Source organism: Gavia stellata, chromosome 3 (genome assembly GCF_030936135.1).
Source record: "Gavia stellata isolate bGavSte3 chromosome 3, bGavSte3.hap2, whole genome shotgun sequence".
Classification (NCBI taxonomy): domain Eukaryota; kingdom Metazoa; phylum Chordata; class Aves; order Gaviiformes; family Gaviidae; genus Gavia; species Gavia stellata.
This window is the reverse complement of record NC_082596.1, coordinates 47252123-47275075: the sequence shown is the minus strand read 5'-3', so window position 1 is coordinate 47275075 and position 22953 is coordinate 47252123. Positions and strand designations below refer to the sequence as shown.

The window sequence follows — 22953 nt, the reverse complement described above, 5'->3', positions numbered from 1 at the left end:
TGTATGGAAATTGCTCTGCTGGTGTCCTTTTAAGGGACACTGCTCTCTCTAATCCATAAAATCAGTGACTACCAGAGGAGTTCGGCCGGAAAGCTGTCAGTGAAGCTAAGTTGCTTTATTTGGTGCAAATCAAGTTTTAAATTAGAGCTGCATTCAAGCCTACTGCATTGTGGAAGAGCTGTTCTTGTCTCCCCATCTATTTGCTTGTTTAGATCAGTTGTGTGTTTGCTGCCAACTTATCTGCCTTCAAGAGCAGAGGGAAGGCTTAAGGCTACTCAGCTCTGCAGTATGGGGCACTGGAGGACCCTTCTTTTCCTAGACTTAGTTCTGCCTTTTCTCCTCTGTTTCTTAGTTCTGCTGCAGACAGCACAGACACTTGCTGGTGGCATTGGTCAGCAAAGCCATGCCAAACATCCACATCAGATCTCCAAAAGAAAGACCCTTTTCTGTGAGCTGATGCTTATAGCATAGGATGCCTATTTGGGAAGTGGGAAGAACATTCATACAACAAGAAGGTGGTAGCTGTTTGACTGGACTTTCATAGTGAAGGTATTGTGGGAAAAGATAGTATTTCAATGAGATTTAGAGCTCATATTCTTGCTATTTCTGTTCGTTAAAGAATCAAGACCATTTTCGCAACTAGCCTTAAGTATTTTCTCTTCTCCTAGGGACAAATATCCCAATATCTTGCAATCTTTTAGCCCTGAGACTGTTACAGAGTGAGATGTTTTCCATTGATCACTCAGTGTATAAGAGAAATAATGATGTTCTTTACATCTGGTGGCAATTGTATATAAATGCAGCACAGACACTCCATCTGGAAATCTCAGCTCGTAAAAGCACTCCACAACACACGGTGATGATACGTGTCACTGCATAGCTGCTGTTTTGCTTCCTCCTGGAGTAACCACAGTTCTTTAGCAAGTTAAAGCAGTAGCTTATGCAATCAGATATGAAAATTTAGCAATCCCTTTGGATATGGAGATGCTACTTAAATATGTATGTCTACAAATTCTATCTGCACACATTCTCAACAGGGCGCAATATTTTTGCATCTTAATTTTATTTTAAAGGAAGGCTCAGTTGCTGATTTCTTAAGGACTCTCTGTCCTTGACCACCCAGTAGCTGTGTACTTCAGTACACACTATGTAGCCAGTATACTACGTAGGAAAGAGCAAGTATTTATGGTGGACATATCTCAGGCTGAAATATCACCTATAGGTCTGAAAAAACAAATGAACTAAGATTTGTGATGACTTTTTCCAGACACCTAAGAACCTTAAGGCCCTAGATTACATTTTTAAAATCAACAGGGATATTTTAGAGTTTAAATCTCTTTGAAAGATAATGGGGCATAGATCTTTAACTGCTTACAGGTGTGGAGAGTTTAGAAACAGTTGCAGTCCCTGAGTGTATGCAAACACAACATCCCACAATCAGAGCTCACCCATAGTAGTTGCCATCACTCAACAGACAAGCATAGTTTCTTGAGTTGCAGTAACCCAATTGCCTGTGATGCTCTGTCCTTACCCTATATTTGTTTTGAAATTATACTCCCTTGTCATTATTTGCTTTCATTTTCTTTGTAACAGTACCATCAGTCATTCTCTGCAGTGACTTTCCATGTGAAAATGGGTAATACATAGCGATACCCTACATGCACTTGTACTCATTATGGGGTACTCAAAACACATGAACACCTGAAGACTTGAATGCCAGCCTTACTCACAAAGCATCTTCAGGCAATGACTTTAGAAGAGAGTCTGGAAGCGAGTGGGAGCTAGGTGTCTCCAACCCCGCCTTGTGAAAAGGACTGCTAGTCATCAGTAGTATGCATTGTAACTACTAAAAATAGTCCAGAAAATCTATGCTAGTATCACTTGTTCTTTAAAGTAAACCAGGGCTACAAGTAAACAGTGTTTGAAACTAGTTCCCAAGCGTTTCTGTAAGGACAAGATAAAATCATTTTGATATGTCTAATTACTGATTCTTTGTGCATGTTTGTTTGCTTGTTTGAGCAGAAAAAAGTCACATTAAACACTTTCTTGGATACTCTCATGTCTGATCCCCCGCCACAGTGTCTAGTGTGGTTACCACTTCTGCATCGACTGGCAAATGTTGAAAATGGTAAGTAAGAGCTGCTGCCAAAAAAACAGTTACAAGAGTAAACTTGCGTGTGATGATTTTCTCACTCTGTAGATGGTTTTGTAGGAGCTACTGTACTGGGTTCATTGACTCCATGTGCTATTTTTACAGTCACTGGTAAAATATTTAAAGAATCCTGTTGGTCATATAGCCAGGAACGTGGCTTAATTTTTGCTGTGCTCAGGAAATTATCCTGATCATGTCCTCTCCTCATGTGCTCTGGATAAGCAAAGAGCGATAGGACTTGATCCATTCACACACGTTTGGTAAACTATCAGGGCCACAACTTTTATTAGCTATGACATATGGCAGCAGAGAAGGAACAGCTTGGCAGTTTCCGTTCATGCAATATTCTTGGCAGGAGATGTCCAGTGCAGTGCATAATACCAGCCAAAAGGTCCTTATGAAGGATCTCCTCCTAAGCCTTCACTGCCAGACAATATACTCTGAAAAGGAGGTTCCAGATTGGTCCTTATCCTTTGCTTGTGTGGAAGATGAGGATTTAACTGTGAGATGCCTCTTTCTCCTCAAGGGTTGTCTTTCCCCAAAATTAGTAGATCACAGGTTTTAAGACAGGAAGGGACCATGAAGATCAACTCATTTGATTATTGCACAGTACACGTTGCATGTCCCTAGACAGTAACATCTTCCTCAGCCTTCCAGCTTCTCGAGCACCTGGGGAAAAATTCACAGACTCACATATGTAGTCCTCCAGCCAGCCCCTTCATATATTGTTTCTGTAGAAGGTGCATCTCATCTCACTGGGTGCACCACCAAATTGCAGCCCACAAACTCTGTGCAGTTCCTCGTGTAGTTCTGGAGGAGTTCCCCAGCTGCAATGCAGCCGGCTTCTGCTGTCCAGAGGGACCAGCATTGCCAATATTAAATATAAAAAAAAACCATGAGACCGTGAGAAATGCCTTTTTACTGTCTTGTTTATCTGGGTGTACTTATTCCTGATGTGGCATTTCTTGCTCGTGATCATCAGGAGGCAATGATTCTGACAGTCATTATTCCAACACTTTAAATCTAGAAAAAGGAAGATTTAAAAATGGAGGAAGTTTATACAAAATTTTAAAAATATTGATTTAGCAAGATAAATAGATTTCTTGTAAACAATTTTCCAGCTCAATATTTTGCCTCAGAGGTTGTTGTGTAAGGGGCTTGTTGAACGTTCCAATGTTGTTGCTCCCTTAAATGTTTACCTCTAGCATAACTGAAGCTTTGGGACCTCCCAGGGAAAAAGAAGTGGGGGGGCAGGAGGAAGGCAAGATCAGATATACTCATCCTGTTGGGCAATAGAAGTATTTATACCGTATTTCCAACAAGAAAATGGGGCTGGTGGAAGGGGAGGTGTGCAGGCATTTTTTGGTGATACAAGGAAAAGGAGGAATTTGTACGTGTTCTCGTACTAAATAAATTCCTCTTCCACTGAAAGGCCCCAGGGTGGGTAAGGTGATGTTCCGAAGTCCTTCTTGGCTACAGAGCCACCTATCTACCTCACCTTCCTCACCTTCATGGATGTCATCCATCCCTGTCCCACACCAGCTTCACACTGTTTCCGAGACTAGAGCACTAACCCTTCCTGCTGCAAAATTCTGGCAAGGAATTAAAACCCTGACACACTCAGCACTGATCCAAATCCTCCCAGACTGAACCTTATGACAGAACAGCAGAAGGTGTCTGGGAACAAGGAGATGTACAGCACCCCGTAGTAAATTGGATACATGCTGTAGTGAGGAGAGAGGAACAGAAATAGCGCTATTGGCAGAAGGGGCTTCAAAATGTCGTGATTGGTGCCTCAGCATGCTGAGTGACTTGAATCCTTGTTACTATCTGCTTCTGAGTGGAGCAGAGAACAGGACCACACGGGTCTGTTTAATGGCCAGATTTCCAAATCTGGGCATCCAAAGCTAAGAGTTCAACTCCATATATAGGTACCTAAATGATGCCAGTTGTACAGATGCGACGGCAGTAATTAAGAGACGACATGCCTAAGTACATTTTTGTGCTTCCAGTAATCAGACAGCCGAGTCCGATTTTTCCTCCGAGGCACATCGCTTTAGCTCCTCACAGCACAGCAGAACATTCAGCTTCCCCCAATAACACAGCTGAAGGGTGCAGTGGATTTTCCCACGTATGAATTTCTTCTGTCATGTATTCTGTTAGTCACTGAACACATTTTTCGCTGCTGCAAGCAGGAGGTGCAGGCATCAGCTCAGAAGTGATGAAGGGTTTGGGGTTCAGTGTAGGAAGCGTTGCCTGTGCCTTGAGTTTTCACGGGTCAAAGCTGCAGGCAGCATCCAGCGCTGCAGATCGCTAGAAACAAAGAAGGGATTCACCCTTCAGTTCGGGGCTTTGTCTGTAAACTTTTGCTGGGGGTTGCTCTGCTTTGGTTTATGGCTCGGCATTTCTGTCTCCTGCACAGTCTTCCACCCCGTTGAGTGTTCCTACTGCCACAGCGAGAGCATGATGGGGTTTCGCTACCGCTGCCAGCAGTGTCACAATTACCAGCTCTGTCAGGACTGCTTCTGGAGGGGCCATGCCAGCGGTTCCCACAGCAACCAGCACCAAATGAAAGAGTACACGTCATGGGTAAGGGAAGGCTCGCGCCTCATTGCAGACTGCTTTGCCCTCCAGCCGGCGGAGAAGCCCCCAGCCACAGCTGCAGGCAGCCGTCCGGCACAGGGAGGCCAGAAGCCGGGCTGCCGGTTTGGATCGGCGACCCCATCAGGAAGGCTTCGGCCTTGGGAGCTGCCGAGAGAGCGCGGAGGTGGGAATGGTCTTTTCTGGGTGAGGATCTGGGGCACCTGTGACGGTGCATGCCGCAGGGAGGGCAGCGCAGGAGGGGCTGGCAGCAGGCGCACAGCAGATTCTCCCGTTCCCACAGGAGTCGCGGTAAAATCGTCATTGGCTTGCTCTGTTTGGCTAAGCGTAAATGAAATGATGAATACTTAATGCTCATTCATCAATATTTTCAGTTGAGTGGCTGCAGCATATGCGTAGCATTTGGGATGGTCCTGGCACTGTAGATGTGAGCGTGGTCACAGACTTAGATCTACAGTAGTGTTTACTGTAGAGAAAAACACACTTCAATCTTTCTGTTGTTAAACAAAATAATTCAATGCTTTTTCTAAGCTGACAGAGAAGTATCAACAGCTACATTAACCTTCTCTGAAGGGCATCAGACCTGGGGGCTAAGCTCTCCACGGACTGGAGCAAAGCCCCTACAGAAGCCCTTGGTCCCAGAGCATCCCAGTCCTTCAGAGTTCAAATCCAGAGACCAGCAGAAAAATCCTAACTAATCTCAAATATTACAAAAGTATATTGTTACAAAAAATTATGCATGTAGCAACAACTCACATTTGTATAGCACTTTGCATGTATTTTTTAACAAAGTTCTGAGGCTTAAGGCTTCTAAAATGTCTGGTTTTCTGTTGATGGAACAGGCAAGGGTTAAATTTGACGTGGTTTGCTCTGTATGCCAGTCACAGGACCCTGTGCTGCATCCCAGCAGATCTGGGTCTGTAATTGTTTTCGTGGGTCCTAATTGCTGCTTGTTGCATAGACACAAATGGCTTGAGTTTAGTCTCTGAATAGGAGGATAGTGCCCACTATGTAGGTCTGACTCGACTCCTAATAGCAATTTGTACTATAAAATCATATTTTGCTGTAGCCAGGGAGCTGTAATTATAGGTAGGAAGTAATTGGAGAACTTAAGATTTCTGCTCTGCAGAAGACAAAAACATGACTACATACCTAGTGGTTTCAGATGTTTCCTTGTCAGAAACCAATGTTTTGCTTCAAGTTTGAAATTGCCTTTCTGTAGCGTTCATTAGCATTTGTTCAAACCAGGTTAGCATTCTCCATAATTCATCTATATCGAGCTCCACATGCAGATTAAAGGTGTTTATGGGCACAGTGGAACTCCACTGATCTGAGTTCAGAGTGAAATAGCATTTATAATGAAAGAGAAAAAGCCTGAACTTAACATATTTAGGTTGGAATTCTGTGATAGAAATATTTCACCATTATCTTGATTACGGTCATAACTTGATGTGTGTGCACATATACTATACCACTCCTGTTGAGTTCCAAAAAGATTTTTAAATTTCAGCATGTAGAGCTGTTTTGGGAGGAGGAAACAGTGTAAGGATCACTACCCCTGTTTTACTGGCAGAGAAGCTGAATCGTAGAGAGGTGGGTTGGATTCCCTGAGAATCTCTCACACAGCCTAAAAGACACACTAGATCTCTGAGCCCTTCCTTAGAAAAGCATTCAACTGCAAAGAATGTCCAAACAAAACGAGAAAGCAGAAAATACTGGGGTGTTTTGTAGACTCACTGATAGGATTTCAAGGTGAAAAGCATGCTTCTTGCACAGAGCCTCCCCATCTTTTGGTGACAGTGACGGTACGTCAACCTATTCTGGCGCGCTGTTGCCACGGTGGGGCAATTCCCGCCATTCATGTGTCTGAAATTCCCCGTTCCCAAGTGTGGCAGGGGCTGCAACGGCCACAGGAGGTAGAAAAGGGGCTTTATAACAGCAGCTAAAGAGTACGGGATGCTGGAGCTGAGGAGACAAATACTAGCGAGGAGAAAGTATATTAATATAGCAGTCTTGTGCCTGGCCCACAACTGGGAAGTAAACGGTGTCCTGTACAGTGTACCTATATGGACCGACATGCACAGTTTTGTTCTGCTTGCACTCCAAGCTGGTGAGATACAAGCCAGCTCCAGTCCAGGCAATACTAACTTTGTGCTGTCCTTCATTCAATACTACCTGAGTGCAGCATTGCAAAGAAACCATGGCAACTGCATCTGTCCGTATAGATATACCCCCCTGACCCTACTATAAAGGCCCCTGAAGGTAAGAGTAATCTTTCTTCCAAACTGAGTGGTCTTTGCCTCACCAGACTCTCGGGGTGGGAGGGGGGCAGGGGGGATGTCAGTACATATGTAAGCCGTAGAGCTTCCTGTTGTTTTGTGATTCCTGTAGCAGAAACAGTATGCACCTTACTTGTCCAGATTACCTCTACCTTCCTTGTTCCTCCCAGAAATCACCTGCTAAGAAGCTAACTAATGCACTTAGCAAGTCTTTAAGCTGTGCTTCCAGCCGTGAACCTTTGCACCCAATGTTCCCTGACCAGCCTGAAAAACCTCTAAACCTGGCTCATATTGTGTAAGTATCTGTGTGCTGTAGAGAAAGTAAGCTTCGTTGTAGCAGTTGTAGACACTATAGCTCTGACCAAAATGGGAGGCAGCCGTGGCATATCAAGCTCAATGCATCGCAAGTGCAAATTTGCTGATACGGGTATTTAGTATAAAAATGTTCTTCAGGGGTGGCTTCACTTGAAAAGTCAGTGGGATATGTACATACAGCCAAATACTGGGACACCATGTTGGTATGTCCCCATTCCCCTCAAGAGATATCCATGCATTTTCATAGAGTTTCAGCATGTTGGGATATATTCATGCAGAGAACGTTTGTTTTGTCATCTAGAGACTCTCAACTTCAGTGTTTCACAGGTATGTCTTGACACAAGGCACCAGAGATAACTGAAGCCCTACCAATGTTGTTGAAATCAGTGTCGGAGTTCTCACAGACTTTAGTGGAGCTGTAGGTTTATCCAGCCCTGAAGACTAGCTATGTGATTCTGCATAAGAGTTGTGTCTTTAATTGCTAAGTCACTTGAAAGGGGTCTGTTACCTTTACATTTTGATATTTTGGGAAAGAAAAATAATTTTTGATGCGCTTTTTTGTGTCACTGTTTTTCTGCAGGAGTCAAGAAACTCAAAGCAGAGAGAAAATGTGTTTGTGTAGGGTGGGGAAATTATCACTTTGGATTATTTTTTTTTTCTGAAGCGTGTCCACCATCCATAGTGGCAGTTGCTCAGATTTTCTCATTTATCAGTTTGGTTTACCTTTGCTTCTGGGGTCCTTAGGAAAAAAAAAGTTACATTTTCCATAGAGTTCAGGAAAAATCAAGACATTCGTTGGAAGAAAGTTACAAAGAAATTAACTTGGAAAAGTTACTCCAAAAATACTGTCTTTAAAGTATTTCTCTTATTCTGATATATGTCTTAAGAAAATATCTTCCTTAACCATCTTCCCAGGGCCCTGACTGAAGCACTTCAAGCAGCAGCCATTAAAATTGTATTTGCGTGCTGCATATCTGTGTTACTGGCTGCTGGAACTATTCCAGTCTGTAATATTACACATACTTACTTTTGTCAGTACCAAATGTTTGTATGTAGCATCTTTAAGGGAAAGTGCACACTGGCTGTTGTGGGCTGTGCGACATGTGGAAAGTTCACCTAACCTACCTGACATTTTAAGGATAAATCACGCTGATGGTCCTCCTCATGTGGTTACAGCAGAACTTTTTCAAGGCGTAAAAGAGTGTTCTGCTCTTCAGACACGAGGTGCCTCTGACAGATAGATAGTGCCAAATCCCTGTTACACTCAGCTGTCAGTTAAAAACCTGTGCACCTCTTTATGGAGGTGTAATGGGAGAATGTTGTTCTTTGGAAGAAGTCACACGGAGGTGGATTTGCTGAGCTACCCCACTGCTGTGTGTGGTATAAAAGCCTGGCTCTGCTGGCGAGTCAGTGATAATTTCACAGGGCAGATTTTGGCCATCCTTAAGAGAAATGGAAAGAGACACAGAGCATGAAACTGAAAGAGAAGCCTTTATTCCCTGTTGGCTGGAGGCCCTCAAAGGCCTGGGGGTATGTCAGAAGATAACGGGTCGTGAAAACTGGGCTACCGTGAATGGATTAAATGCATTTAGGCAAGGCAACGGGAAGGTACTATAATTGAGTAGGATCTGTTCCAAGTCTTTGCTGTGAAATTAACACCTTCCCTTCTTCCTAACTATACAGACATAATTTAGAGTGATGGGATGTGAGAACAAACCACCGTCTATTTTGTTTTATGATAGAGTTTCTCTTTGTTCATAGATTGAAGGCAATATATATTGGCTATAATGACACATGAGTGAAAAACCTGTAAGTTGTGGAGGTAGCATGATCTACAGCATAATTCACATAAATTAACTGAGGGGAGAGATACGCTACAGTACCTCATTGAGAATATCTTCTCACTGATGTGATTTTTATTTTTAAACATAATGGAAGTTGAAAGAAACAGCTCTGGGCAGGAATCCAGGCAAAAAGGGTTTTATATGTGCATTAAATGGAAGAACTTTGGCAACAGAACAGTATCCCTTTCTTAGCTTGTAGCTTAAATGGGGACAAGTACTCCCTGCATTACTATACAGCCTTTCCTTTTCATCGTTCTTCCACCTTTGAATGGTACCAGACAGAAAGACTGCATGATTTTTTTTGTTTTACTGGTGCCACACAAAACTTTCAGTTAAGCAACTAAGGCTCATCTAGAGAAGTAGTTACCGAGGTGTCATTAACCTGATGGAGGAACTCCCTCCACCGATGGAGGGGTCATTTTTCCTTTCTATACATAAGATTGGCAACAAAGAAGAAACACCAGACTGCAGAGATGACAAATGGCATGTCCAGTGCATCACGGAGGGATTTTTCAAATGCGTTCTGCGCTGACCTGACTTCATTTCCATCTAAGCCTGTGGGAGTATTATTTTTGACATCAGTGTGAAGAGTTTAGACCAGCAAGGACAGCATGGAAAATTCCTCTTATTTAATTCGGTTTATTACTGTAGGTGTGTGTTATGCCATAACATGCATTTATTACATAGCATATTTCAATAGTATTAAGTGTTTTCTGCCTCCTTGAGGAAAGTTGATTGAGTATCATCAGCTCACTTTTATCAGAAAGCTTAATCACTCACTTCCAGAAGTTTAGAAATAACCTCAGAAGGATATACATTTATAGTGAATAATGAATGAGTTTTCCTTTGCTTTACCATAAAGTCTGCTGTTCTTGTCTTATCACATCACACAACCGCATATGTGTGTTTGAACATCCACTTGATATTCAGCCTGAACCTGAGGAATGTGATAGTGAGCATCAGCCTTTAAGAAACCTGCCTTGGGAAAGCTCAGATTAGTTTAATATATTTTTCTTCATACAAGAATTGACAAACTAATGCTAATCACAAAACCTTAGCAAAGCCTTGGAGTTTATAGACATTTGTACACAAGAGTAACCCTGCATATGTAAACGGATCAATGATCTTTTATGCATAGAGGCTGTCATGCTTTTTGCAGAATCAGGGTCATAAGAATGGAGTATGTCTAATGCACTACTTAGACCACATACATACTAAACTGACAATTTAATTAATGATCTCTTTTCCATTTCATTTTGGCTGCAAAAGAGATACTTGGTGAGTATTTTTTTTTCTTTAGTACACTTAACAGAGGAAGAAGCTTAGAAAAAATGCGATAATCTCATTCTTACCAATCTTTAACATTTTATCAGAGTCCAGAGCCAAAAAAATAATTGTCTTTGAATACTGAGACAGTGAAAGGGAAGAGCTCTTTTGGGGATTAGAAACTTTCCCTTCCACCCCTATATTGAGGTAAAGCTTAGAGAAGACGTTAACCTGAAGTGTGTATGTGGTAATCTGCTGAAGTCCATGGGTGCCACATACCCACTTCCTACTCAGTCAGCGGAGGTGGACGAGGTGCAAGGCAAAGCAGAGCCCAACCTCTGCCAAGGGAGCACTCCTCCTGCCTCCTTCTCTGCGGCACTGTTGAGAACCAGCCTCTTCTCCCTTCTCTGCTGTTTAGGACTCCACAGCCCAGTGTTGGACCATCTTTCAGAAACCCCAGCCTGTGCCCAATTAGTTTTTGAATGTGTTTGCACTGAGAAAAGGAAAAACGCAGCAGTCACATGCAGTTGGTGTGAACTATTTCTTTTACATCAGTTACCAGTTTACAATTCCCAGGCAACAAAGTACCGGTTGTTTACCCGTTAAATAAAATGAGTTTCTAAGTATTCTCTCAAAGTTTATTTTCAAATCTCTGTATTTCAAGACCCATACCACAATGACCTTTCCAGTGGATTGGCTCTGATCATGGCCTCACCTGAGCTCTTCCTGGCTCTGAGGAAGGAGTCCATGAAAAAATTAAACGCTTCTCCATAAGTACACAGAGCACAAAGTGCTGCTTCTCAAATTCATGACTGACTAGAACTGGAGTTTTTCTTGTGAGACTGCAGACACAGGGTTAGGCTAAAACTATATTTTCATCTAAATAAATAACATGCCAAATCCTACATCTTTCTATTCCCAGTTTTAAACTTCTTAAAATCGGTGTGGTATTGTCATGCTGAGAAATCCATTTGGACTTGTCAAAGACCACATTTATGCTTGTTTTCTAATAGTTACAAAATAAGAAAGAAAACATATAGTAATAGTTCACTTATGTGCAGAACTGGCTTTCTTCATTTCTTACAAATAGTTTGGATGACCGGTTTTCTTGCACCGTTGGAGCCCAGTGACTATTTTGCAGATGGCTACTATATTTTGATTTGCACATCTGCAGAATTCAGAAAGCAAGACAGATCTTTCACAGAGCTTATAAAAGGGATATTAACCAACTTGAAATCTAGGCAATTTGAAGTTACATATGGCTTCAGGTTCTGCTCATATCTGATTGAAAACCCTGTGATTTTAATAACGTATTTTTTAATTTTTCCAGAGTGTCTATATCTTTTGCCCAATATTGCATAAGAAGCCCATTAGGAAGGGGAAATTTCTCCTTAATGTATACAGAAGGAAAAATTATGCACAAAATACTTTTTAAGAGTAGACGATAAAAGAAAGCAGAGGAAATACTCCTTCTCATTTCATTTTTAGTAAGAGCAAGAAATAAAGAATGTAATAATAAACCCATCATTATTAATGGGTCCTCTTAAACTAGATACTTATTTTAAATTTTTATTTGGGGGGTTGATATACCAGTTGAAAAGCTTTGCAGTTAAACCAGTTTAGATCTGCGTGTATTTTATGGGATACTGAGGGTTATAGGTGCACTGTGGTCACTATGTGGATATGGTAGAATGGAGCTTAGCGCCGGGGATAACCTCATGAAAAGATGTGTAATTTATTAGCAGTTACCCCCTGTAGACCTCCATGCTGCCGCAGCGAACCTGCTGCCTGTGCTCAGCCTAGCTGGGTGAAAGCAGTGCGTGCACCCTGGACTACAGGCTCTGGAAAGGAAGAAGGGCATAGTGGTTATTTTGCCAAAGCAGGGGAAAGAATCAAGCAAGTTGCTTAAAACTCAACTCAGAACACACAAAAGCATTATTTCCCTCCAGGCCTAAGTAACAGTGTGTTTTTATCAACTTCTGCTTAAAAACACAGCATCTTTAATTTGAAACTATTGCTACTTAAAGCAGAAGATGCCAGAAGTAATGTTACTTTAAACAAGAAGCTCATTCAATTCTCTGTAAATACTGTTGCTCTGGGAGGTTTCTTTGTGCAAAATTAATGCAACTGGATATTTTGCTGCCTTCTAGGCCCCCCCGACCTGTAACCAGCATGAACGACACACTCTTCTCCCACTCCGTTCCCTCAGGAAGTCCTTTTGCAAACAGAAGGTGAGTTCTTATCCTTATTTATGTTAAACCATTATATGACAGTAGTGGAGGTTTCAATTTTCCATGCCCTCCCAGAAAAAAAAACAAAACAAAACAAAACCAAAAAACCACCCACAAAGTAAAATTAACAGACATGAGCAGAGAAATGCCTTGGTTATTTTGGACTGGTATCCAGATATCTGGATGGAGAGCTGGAGTTCGGGCACCCCAGGCTCCTCATAGCAGAGCACAGAACTTTGGTTCTCATTTGAACCATTACGTCCTGCTACAATGCGCTCACATGCGACCTAGGCACCCTCCCACAGGGGCTGAAAATGGCTGTTGGTGAGAAGCCGTTTTGTAGCAGCACTGTGGGAATAGGAACTGGGACATGCCATTGCCTACTGGGAATGCCTGCATCGTACTGCAAGATATGATATGAACAAAGAGAAAATGTGTTCATACTTGCAAGATGTAGCAAGACATCCTTACTCCTGGTAAACCATTCAGATTTTCATTAAAGGCTGCGAGAGAAAAGGAGTAGTCTTGGAATATGGTGACCCTTCAGCAATCAAACCAGAGAAGAGTCGTCAGAAACATTAATCCCAAAGAGAAGGTGCTTGCAGCTGACTATGTACATTTTGGCTCAGTATTTTGGTTCCTGCAGCCAAAATACGTGTGTAGCATTTGCTAGCTGTCTCACCCAATCTATGTAAGCCTACCAATGTACATAGATGAGAAGGTGACAGGAAAGTAACTTCCTGCTGTATTGGGGAAGATGAGCAATACGTCTTCCTTGGGTGCATTTTATTGCTTGGTTCCTGCTGTACGTGTCAGTGCTTCAGTGTTCCCAAATAACCAAACACAATCTCTGGGTATGCATGGCTACATATCTTAACGCCAAAACCAAACCTGCAGTGTACCACACTGCAATGTCAGAGTAAAGACGGTTTACTACTACTTCAATTTATGAACTTTGTTACCAGGAGCTATAAACTGTAAACTCTCAGTGTTATCTTAGTGCAAGTAGCTGCTGGATGTGACTGAGATGCTTTTTGAAAGCCAGTCCCAAAGCAGCCCCCAAGAGCAGATCTGCTGCCTATACAGACAGTGAGACTGCAAATGCAAATTCATTTCTGTTGTTAGAATGTATGAGATTTTATGTGCAAGGCACGATAATCTATCTGTGACCTTTTCAGGACAGGTCATTAAGAGCAATGCTCTTTAAGAGTGTAGCTGTTTCTTCTGTTTATCCCCAAGAAGTCCCTGTGCTTGTTCAACAAAAGTGTTCTTTGCCATTTAGGCCAGGGACCTGCAGTAATAATCACAGCACTATCTACTGTGCTGCTTGTTTTTCTTTACGTAGGAAAAATCGCTGATTATTTTACTTTTGTCGTCTTGAGTAATTTAGCTGACTGTCTATAACTATCAGGAGTAAACATACATGATTCCTGAGCCATTAGAATTCCTTTTCTCCTAGAGGAAGAACTCCTTGATGGAGAATTCCCTGAAGGCAGGAGGCAATAAACACCCCCCAACCATAGGTACTCAGACTTCCTTATAAGTGGGTAGTATGACATCCTTATACAGCAAACAGTTTCCATGATGCAGCAGTCAGTTCCGGCTTTTTTGGAGTTAACAGTACCCTGATATGTAAAGCAATTACATTGCTTGTTTATTAAAAGTTTTGTAACTTTAGTTTGATTGACCTAGCAGAATGTTAAGTGTTTGACAGCTTATTCTCATTAGTTTTATTTTCATCTTTTATAAATTTAATTTGCATCTTTTTATTTGAAAGAAAAAGCACCCTACAAATTGTCAAGTCAGTATCATTTCTAAATGGTTGCAAATTGCATTTATTGTAATGAACCCACTCTGAACACACTGCTCTCTGTGTATACTTTTTGCTTTATTAACAAGGTTTCATTGTTTGAATCATTCAGGTTACTTGGGGGTATAAATGCAGCCAGTCCTGTGGCTGATGAGCATTCTCTTATAAAGCTGTATGTAAATCAGCTTCACAACAATTCACGGTCAGTATGAGAGCACTAACCCACTAATCGCCGTAGTTCTGTAGCTCATGCACTAAATGATTAGCAATTCTGCTAAACTACTAAAGATATTCTTTAAGGAAGGCTCTGGTGGGCTAGAGGGTTTCTGTGGCTCCAATTAGTCTTTTGAATAGACTTCCTGCTGGCTGTGGGCTTTGCCAACTTCTCTTGCTTCTGCACAGCACAAATCTTTCATTTTACCCTTTCCGGTAGGATTACTATTAATATATCTAGTGGAAGTTGGAAACATTGGTTTTGAAAACCAAAGAAACGACACCTTTATGGTTGCATCGCCAGTGTGACTTGCCTGTTGCATTCTTGACTGAGGAACGAAAGAGGCTTGCACGAGAGCCTGGAAACGACTCCAGGTCTCACAGCCAGCCTCCTCTTCCTCTTCCACAGCTCTTGCTGCTGGTGGTTACTGTTCTGCAGTTAGCGCCACTTGCCAATAGCCTTCCCCGGACCCCTTTGCTTTGCTTTTCAAAATGGCCACAGAAGAGGTGGATCTAAATCCTACTGAGGCCAATGAAAACTTCCCATTTACGTAGCGAGCGTTGGATTTGGACCGATGCCTCTGATTGCTGCACCTTTTTTCCAGCATTTCCTCTCATCTTAGTGACCTAAAGGAAGAGCCTATTTCATTCTGCATAAAAGAAATATGCAGTTGGATAAGAACAGTTTCCCCATTTTTTTTTTTACTGGGGAGTGTAATGACCTTTCTTTTTTTCTTTTTTGATTAATCCATGAGCTTTAGCTTTAATTCAGTAAGAAAGTACTGAGACCAAGGTACTTTTCTGTTAAATGCCAAGTTCTTCAATCTGTATTAGACTAATAACAGTGTCTTCATTCATTCTTTAAGGTTTTACTATTATTATTATTGCCCTGGGAAAATCAGGCCTCATTAGTGGAAGCTCATCCTCTCGTACATCAGAGAAACAGACTTTGACAGCTCTGTTTGCAGTTGTGCTGGGTTTGTATTAAATGCTCCATGATTCATACTATAATAAAAATTGTACAAACTCAGGGTAAAATTTCTAGTGAACGTAATCAACGCTAAAAGCTCTGCTGGCTGTGTTTTCACTGCACATAACTTATGGTTACTTTAATTTGTGCTGCAATCTAGTCCAGAGGTTTCAGATAGCTTTAAAGAAAGTTTTTATGTAATTAGAATGTTTATTCAAAGGAGAATTGGCACATACTGTCATTTGTAGCATACCCATGGTATTTATTTCGGCTAGTTGTGTTCACATAAGAACAGAACCATTCGCAACCAGTTTCTGCCTGTAGCAGCAAATGCTGAATTCAGCACACCGACTCATTCTGCTGCTGGAAATGGATACGGTCTCATAAGTTCTGCACAATATCAACTTCATTTCTGGATTCATGGGTGAAAAAGGGAAATGAACTGGGAAGAATAATAACCTTATTGGAGGAAAGATCTTTGATAACTAGTAAATACAACGACAAATTGTGGGGAACAGCTGAAAGGAGATTGAACATCATATGTTATTTGCAGTTTAGTTGCATCTGAAGCACCCGTTTTGGATGGGTATGCAATTATACCAAAGCTCAAAGGAGGTCAGATTCAGGTTTTCCCTGAGATGCTTCTTAGTTTCTTCAAGCCACTTCAGAATCAAAGTCTGCTTAGAATTTCTCTGCCTGTTTTGCTTAGTTTGAGCCAGCAAGTCCATAAGAGAGCTTTAATGAGCAGGTTGGCATAACAATTACAAGCACCTTTCTTCTAAATATATGCAGCGTGGAAATTGGTATCAACAATATGCTCTGTACAGCTCAAGAACAACTTTAAAGCACTTACATTAGAAAAGAACAAACACAAAATCTGTGATCTTCTCCCAAATACCAAATCACAGTCATTTACTGTGATGACAGCTAATATGTGATTAAAACCACAAGTCCTGTAGTTTTTATACTGTAGCTAATATTCAGTTTTTATTCTCACATTTGTTTTTGTGGTCTCAAATTACCTAGAGGACAGCAGAACAAGGGAACATGGGACATGGTTTAATGGGCATGGTGGTGTTAGTTGATGGTTGGACTTGATGATCTTATAGGTCTTTTCCAACCTTAGTGATTCTGTGATAATATTGCTGCAGAGTTGGTAATGCACTTGCAAACCCAATGAATTTGGGTAAATTGAGCCTTACAGAAACTTCTGTCCAGTCAAGAGGATAACTCCATACCCTGAATTAATGTTTTCTTCCTTATTAGGATTCTTTTGTTCCCCAGCTGCAGTCTGACAGTGCTGCCTCAAAGTGCATAGGTACTATAGTAATGGATACAATGTCTTTCTCTTTCTTAATAAATGACTTCTTTAAACTGTCGAATTATAGGGCTAAGGCGGGATACGATGAAACAGAACGTTTTTTCTTGCATTTTTCTCAGCCCCCCCTCACAGCTAATACATTTAGTTCTTCTGAAGGAGTAATAAACTGGAATAAATGGAGTTACACAGCACATTCTGCCAAACTCAAAAATACTTGGCAATTCTGTGGTAGATAGAAAGAATGCACTATGCTATCAAATGCCCATAGCCAAGGAGAAATTGAGTCTTATTTAATGCTGAGTCAGAGTAGCTGGTGTCTTGTTTGAACTCCACATAAAAGCTAAAAAGAATTGGATATTCTGCCTGGGCATAGCAAGAGATTAGGCCAAATTTCTGGACAACAGCTAACTTTGGAGCAAAACATACTGATTGCTGCTGTTGTCCATGTTTCTATCTCTAAGGAGTGTTGTAGACTTCAACTGCATGTTGCCTTCATATGTTGTTTTCAGAACAAGATGAGAGTCCTCCTTATTTCATCAGCAATATTCTACCTGCTAAAGGAAAGGTTTATATGTCTGATTGTTTAGTAGCTAGGTAGACACTAAAGAGGGTATAACATTTACACCAATATTGTTAGGTCTATATCTTTGTAGACATCTGCTCAGAGTTGGAGGTTTTGTCTCTTAGTTTGGATGGGGAAGCATTCTTTGGCATCCTACAAAATGTTCCATTTTAACAGGAATATGTCTTTAAAATATACATTCCAGTTGGTAGGACCCAGAGAAACTCACTGTGGCCAAAACAGTCTCTGAAGTATTAGCTGTATTTTGGGGAATATGTGGAGGATGTAGGAAGATGTGGAAGAACAAGAAGGACAAATGTCAGCTCTTCCAAATGAAGGAAGGTTGAAGGTGGAAACAGGCACAAAGATCGAAGAGATTATACAAAAGACAGTCTAACCTTGGTATCCAAAGATACTGAAATTATTAAAGAATTAGTAAGCACCTGGAGGATAATAAACCAAAGAGAAATAACCAGCATGGATTTGTCAAGAACAAATTATGTCAAACCAAACTAATTTATTTCATTGACAGGATAACTGGTCCAGTGGGTAAAAAAGAAGCAGCAGATATGATACAGGGTGACCTTAAAAGGACTTATGACATAGTCCCAGGTGACACAGAAGTACTCAAAGGAAATATGGACTAGGGGAAATTAGTATAAGAGCAGCACTGAAAATCAGTAATTACATTTTCAAAAGTTTGCTGTGGTACTAGGAGGAGGACATAGCTGGGATTCTTGAAGGCTATCCTAAGTCAGACACTATGCGCTGTTTCTTCTAATGACCTAGTGGGAGCAATAGAATGAGTGTATGCAAATTGTAGATGATACAAAGTTTGAAATAGTTATGGAAAGGAGTGCTTGGAGGGCAGTTTCTAAATTAAAAAATAGGCTCAGTTGCAATAGTAGTAATTGACATCCAAATGATCTGAAATCAGTTAGAGGAAACTCAATATTTATAAATGAAAAGTGCTGTAGCAAGGAAGTAAATAATCGAGTAAAATATGGAGCATAATTGGATGGACAGAAATATTTTAGCAGAGGACCTAGCAGTTGCAGTGAACCACAAACTAATTGAAGTCAGCAATACGATTGTTAGATTGCATCTGACCCTGGGACATCATGTGGAAAGCCATTAAAACTCATTCCCTGCAGGGGGAGGAGACATCTGCCTGGATGGAGGTTTGCACCCAGTGTAAGGCAGCAGCACGGGGACAAATATACTAATCAGCATGACAGAGTCCAGAGGAGACACCCAACCATCAGAAAAGCTCAGAAAACATAACTCATAAGAAGAGATTGGAAGATACAAGTTTGCTTAATCAGCTAAGAAGGAAATGGACATTGATAGACATGATATCCATTGCTCAATGAGTAACGTTTGCTTGCCTGTCCCTCCACCCTAACTATGTTGCTTCTGGAGCATAGGAGAGGAGAACTTATGGTTGGTGGAGGGGGCATCACACTGCACTGTTAGAAAGCAAAGCACAAAATCTGCGCTGGGATCTTTGGTCTCCCCTTGTGGCAGCATATTCATCTTTAGTTTAGGAACCAATAGCAGCTGCAGTTTTGGCTGAAACGGCACACCCCGTACCCCTTGAATGCATTTTCCTTCTGTAACTGGGAAGAAAACATGGGTGGAAAATGTATCCTTCTAGATGGCATGGAGCATGTTTATCTGTGCGGATATTGCTTCAGTGGAAGCACGACACACATAAGCAGCATGCTGACGGGCATAGAAATGTGAAGCAAGCATTTTTTCTTGCTGTGCAGTACATCATTTCATTCAGCTATCTTCCAGATTTATTATAAATCAATAGGGCTTGGGTTCTTAGGACACCCTTCGGTACCATACTTTTCAGAACCCCGCTGCCAACCTTGACCTCCCAAAAGGAGGGGAATGGCACGCACCTCATCTTAATGAATTCCTTCTTTGTCCTAATATTAACGGGTTTGATCTTCAGTCCATCAGAGCCACGTCTGCGCAGATTTATCATGCATCACATTTGTGCAACATCATCTGCCTACACACACACCCCCCTACCTGGATGCTCACACACCCATCTTTTGATCAGACATCTACAGTGTCAGTAGCCAAACCAAAAAATAAAGGTGAATAATTTTTAAAAAGAAGAAAGTAGAATGTTTTTTTTGCTTTGTTGGTTTTTAAACCAAAAGAAAAGCTAACATTTCGATCTCTCCATTTTTAGCCAATGTTACCTTATTAACACAGATATTTTAGCATTGGGAAAGATGCAGTTACTGCAATCCATTAAATACTGTCATTAGGAGAAAAAAAAAAGTTGGTTTGATGAACTATTTCTTTTTTTAAATCAACAGAACAGTATTTCCAAAAATTAAACTGGTGTATCCCATCACTGGATCTAAATAAGCACATTTACATAGATTATTGAAACTATCTTACAGCAAATGTGGAGAAAATCAGTTTAGCTGTTATGGTGAAGCTTTCCCATCTTGAAAGCTGCATTTAAGATGATGTTTATCTTGGACTCCACCTGGAAACTACATAAGACTTGAGAGCTCCATTTGTGAGAGAAGCACATTTTGTTTGTCTTTTCTGTAGTGAAGGCTTTATAGTTTGCTTTTGGAGAACAGGAGGGAAAACTCTAATTCCTGACTTTGCATTTCCTGAAGTTTTCTAAAATTTCTTTAAAGCTTCTATTGTTATTTTTATTTAGTCCAGGGCGCTTGAATGAGTTTCTCCATACTCTGTTCTGTAACGAATTTCAGACATCACTGTTTACCCTCTCCTTAGTTTTCCTGTCTTATTAACTAGCTCTCCTTCCAAGAATACTGAAGTAGAGCAGAGCAAACTGCTGGCTAGGGCTGCTCCAGCTTTCTTGAAAGGCAAAGGGTAAGTTAAAGAGAGAGTATGTTTGTAGCTTGCACTAACACAGCTAAACCAAAACCTTTTCCTCTATTCCTCATGCTTATAATGTATTCTATAAACATCTTTCCTGAGAAAATTGTGATAACCAATTAACCCAGTGAGCTAAGTAGGGCATGTTTAAATATATTTATGTACACCTGGGTGCATGAGGTCTTGATCAGACACTTCCAAGCAAATCCAACCTGTGATTTCAGTATGTTAATCATGTGTGTAACATATGTATATTTAATGTATATATGCAATGCATAGTATATTAAAGCAAATAGTGCCGACCTCACAATCTGCTGTACTTTGAAATAAATGGTACTGTACAGCTCCAGTCCCTGGCCTCATCTGGCATCTCACTGGTTTCTGAGGCTGGCTCTGTAATCGAGTGGGATTCTACCATCCTAAGCCACTGAATACTTAACATATGAATTACAATAATAACAAAATAATTTCTGCACTTGGGGTTTTTTTTATTATTTTCTAAGAACACTTAAGTATTCGTTCCTAAATTCCCATGTCACGATCTTACTTGCTCCTGCTTTCTCTGTTTATTTCCCTCTGTCTGTCCGGACCGCACCCTCTCTCCCCCCCGACCCCGTTTCAGGTTACAGTACAGCCTCGATGTTGCAGACAGGCTGGCCGATGAACATGTACTCATCGGGTTGTATGTCAACATGCTGCAGAGCAACCCCGCACGGTTAGTGCAGGTTTGGCACCTTTGGGGAACCCAGGAAAGGGACGTTGGTCGGCCAAATGCTCTCACTGTTTCCTCCTGGCTACAAGCTGAAGCAGCTCTTTATGAGCACTAACCTAAAGGGAATGCATATGAATACGGGGTATGTCCTCCCAAAGTTGGTGGATTGTGGCAATTGCTGTTATTCTCTCTAGTGATGTTAAGCAGCAAGGTATTGCAAATAACTGCTCAGTTAAGAATGGCTGTACAAATTGATTTGGGATACTGTGCTCTAGTCAGCGCAGGACCTGGTGATGGTACAGAAATCTTCACACAACGATGACTACCAAGTCTGTGTTTTCAAGGTAGCAATTTCTGAGGTGATACATAATTTGTAGCTTCACCTTACCTTGAAAGTCAGAAGTGGTAATAGTATGCAAACAATGATAATAGTAATAGTAGGAATTTGCTTATTAGCCTAGTGAAGGAAGGAGTTCATTTCAACTTCTACAGACATCAGGCATTGTTTTTAAATCTGCCTGATTTCTGCATTGTTTGAATCTTGTATATAATTTTGCCCTTATCTTTCATTCATGCTCAAGTATGACAGGTTTTTAAATGTGTGTCTTGAACATAGTTCATTATTTCTACTGGAGTGAATATGGAGCTTTGTCTACTAAACCCACCTGCTGTCCGAGCACTTGCAGATGGTGGCATCGCAGCAGGGCACCCCGGGAGGGGAAACGCTGGCTCACCTCTCCAAGTGCAACAAAACTCTAGACGTTGCAGCCCGGTACCAGCAAGGTGGTGAGCAGTGTGGTATATGGCCCTAGAAAATGTGGCGCTCAACAGAAAACTGTACAGTGTTTCTAGCAAAACTATGCTCATGAGGTTTCTTTTGCTCATAACGAACCCTTTGCTTTCCCATACTGTTATTGCAGAGCATTTCCCACGTTAGGAGAAACTCTCCGTTTACTCCTATACGTAGATAAGGCAACAAGCAACTTCTTTTGGGAGGGTGGATGCAATGGTTCTCTGCAGTCTTACAAAATTCACTTCTGTGTGTAGCTCCAGTTGAAAATGGGGGTAATTTGCCATGTAGCTGTGCCCAGTGGAGAAAAGAGTGGTCTGGATCTGCTTCTCTACTCTGCATCCCACTGGAATGTGCCAGTGGGGAAAAAAAGGGCAAATGGGTTTTTAGTGAGGAAAATGAAAACCATTTCTTCAAAACCAAAACATTTTGAAGGGGCATTTCATTCCTGGAGCAGCACTTCCAGAAAGGAGGCTTATTGACTAATATTTACACCATGGCTGTGAAAACAAGCTGTTGGGGGCATGTGTTTAGACCAGTCATTGCCCACCCGTAATTAAAGAGGACAGTAGTACACTACCGCTCAGTCTAGTTTGCCAGGGAGAAGGAAATGTGGCCCTGCCTACCATAAGTGACTTAATAGCATTGTTCAAGAGACCAGCAAAGACTGGACCTGGTTGAGAGTCATTTTGGGTGCTAGGCTATTAATGCTGTGTCTGTAATTAATTTAGCTTCAGTGAGGACCACCAGGTAGATCCCCTTGTGAGTGCTTAGCCTCATCTTTACCATCTTCACCCTCTAAATTTTATCCAGTATATTATCCAGGATATTACAACCTGTTCCTTCAAGCTTTTGAGCCAACCTCATAGTATATTTGTATCCAAATACACACATACAAATTATGTGCCATAATATCCTTCAAATTGAATTTTTTTAAGGGATGAATGGAGAGTGACTGATAATGGCCTTAATTATTTAAATAACCAATGCAAAGTGTATTACAGAAC

At 41.2% G+C, this 22953-nt stretch overlaps 1 protein-coding gene across 5 annotated transcripts in view; it reads left to right on the top strand.

The window, feature by feature from the left end:
- Positions 1-22953, top strand: part of DTNA (dystrobrevin alpha) — a 149881-nt gene that overhangs the window by 90050 nt on the left and 36878 nt on the right. The window contains exons 6-13 of one of the 5 annotated variants that reach the window (XM_059836102.1): positions 2023-2128; positions 4575-4741; positions 7203-7327; positions 10461-10469; positions 12608-12688; positions 14611-14700; positions 20361-20438; positions 21067-21159. In XM_059836102.1, coding sequence (XP_059692085.1) covers positions 2023-2128; positions 4575-4741; positions 7203-7327; positions 10461-10469; positions 12608-12688; positions 14611-14700; positions 20361-20438; positions 21067-21159 — 749 coding nt within the window. Of the gene's footprint in view, positions 1-2022; positions 2129-4574; positions 4742-7202; positions 7328-10460; positions 10470-12607; positions 12689-14610; positions 14733-20360; positions 20439-21066; positions 21160-22953 lie in introns of those variants that run through there. The other 4 variants (XM_059836103.1, XM_059836104.1, XM_059836106.1 and 1 more) reach the window with 4 other exon arrangements.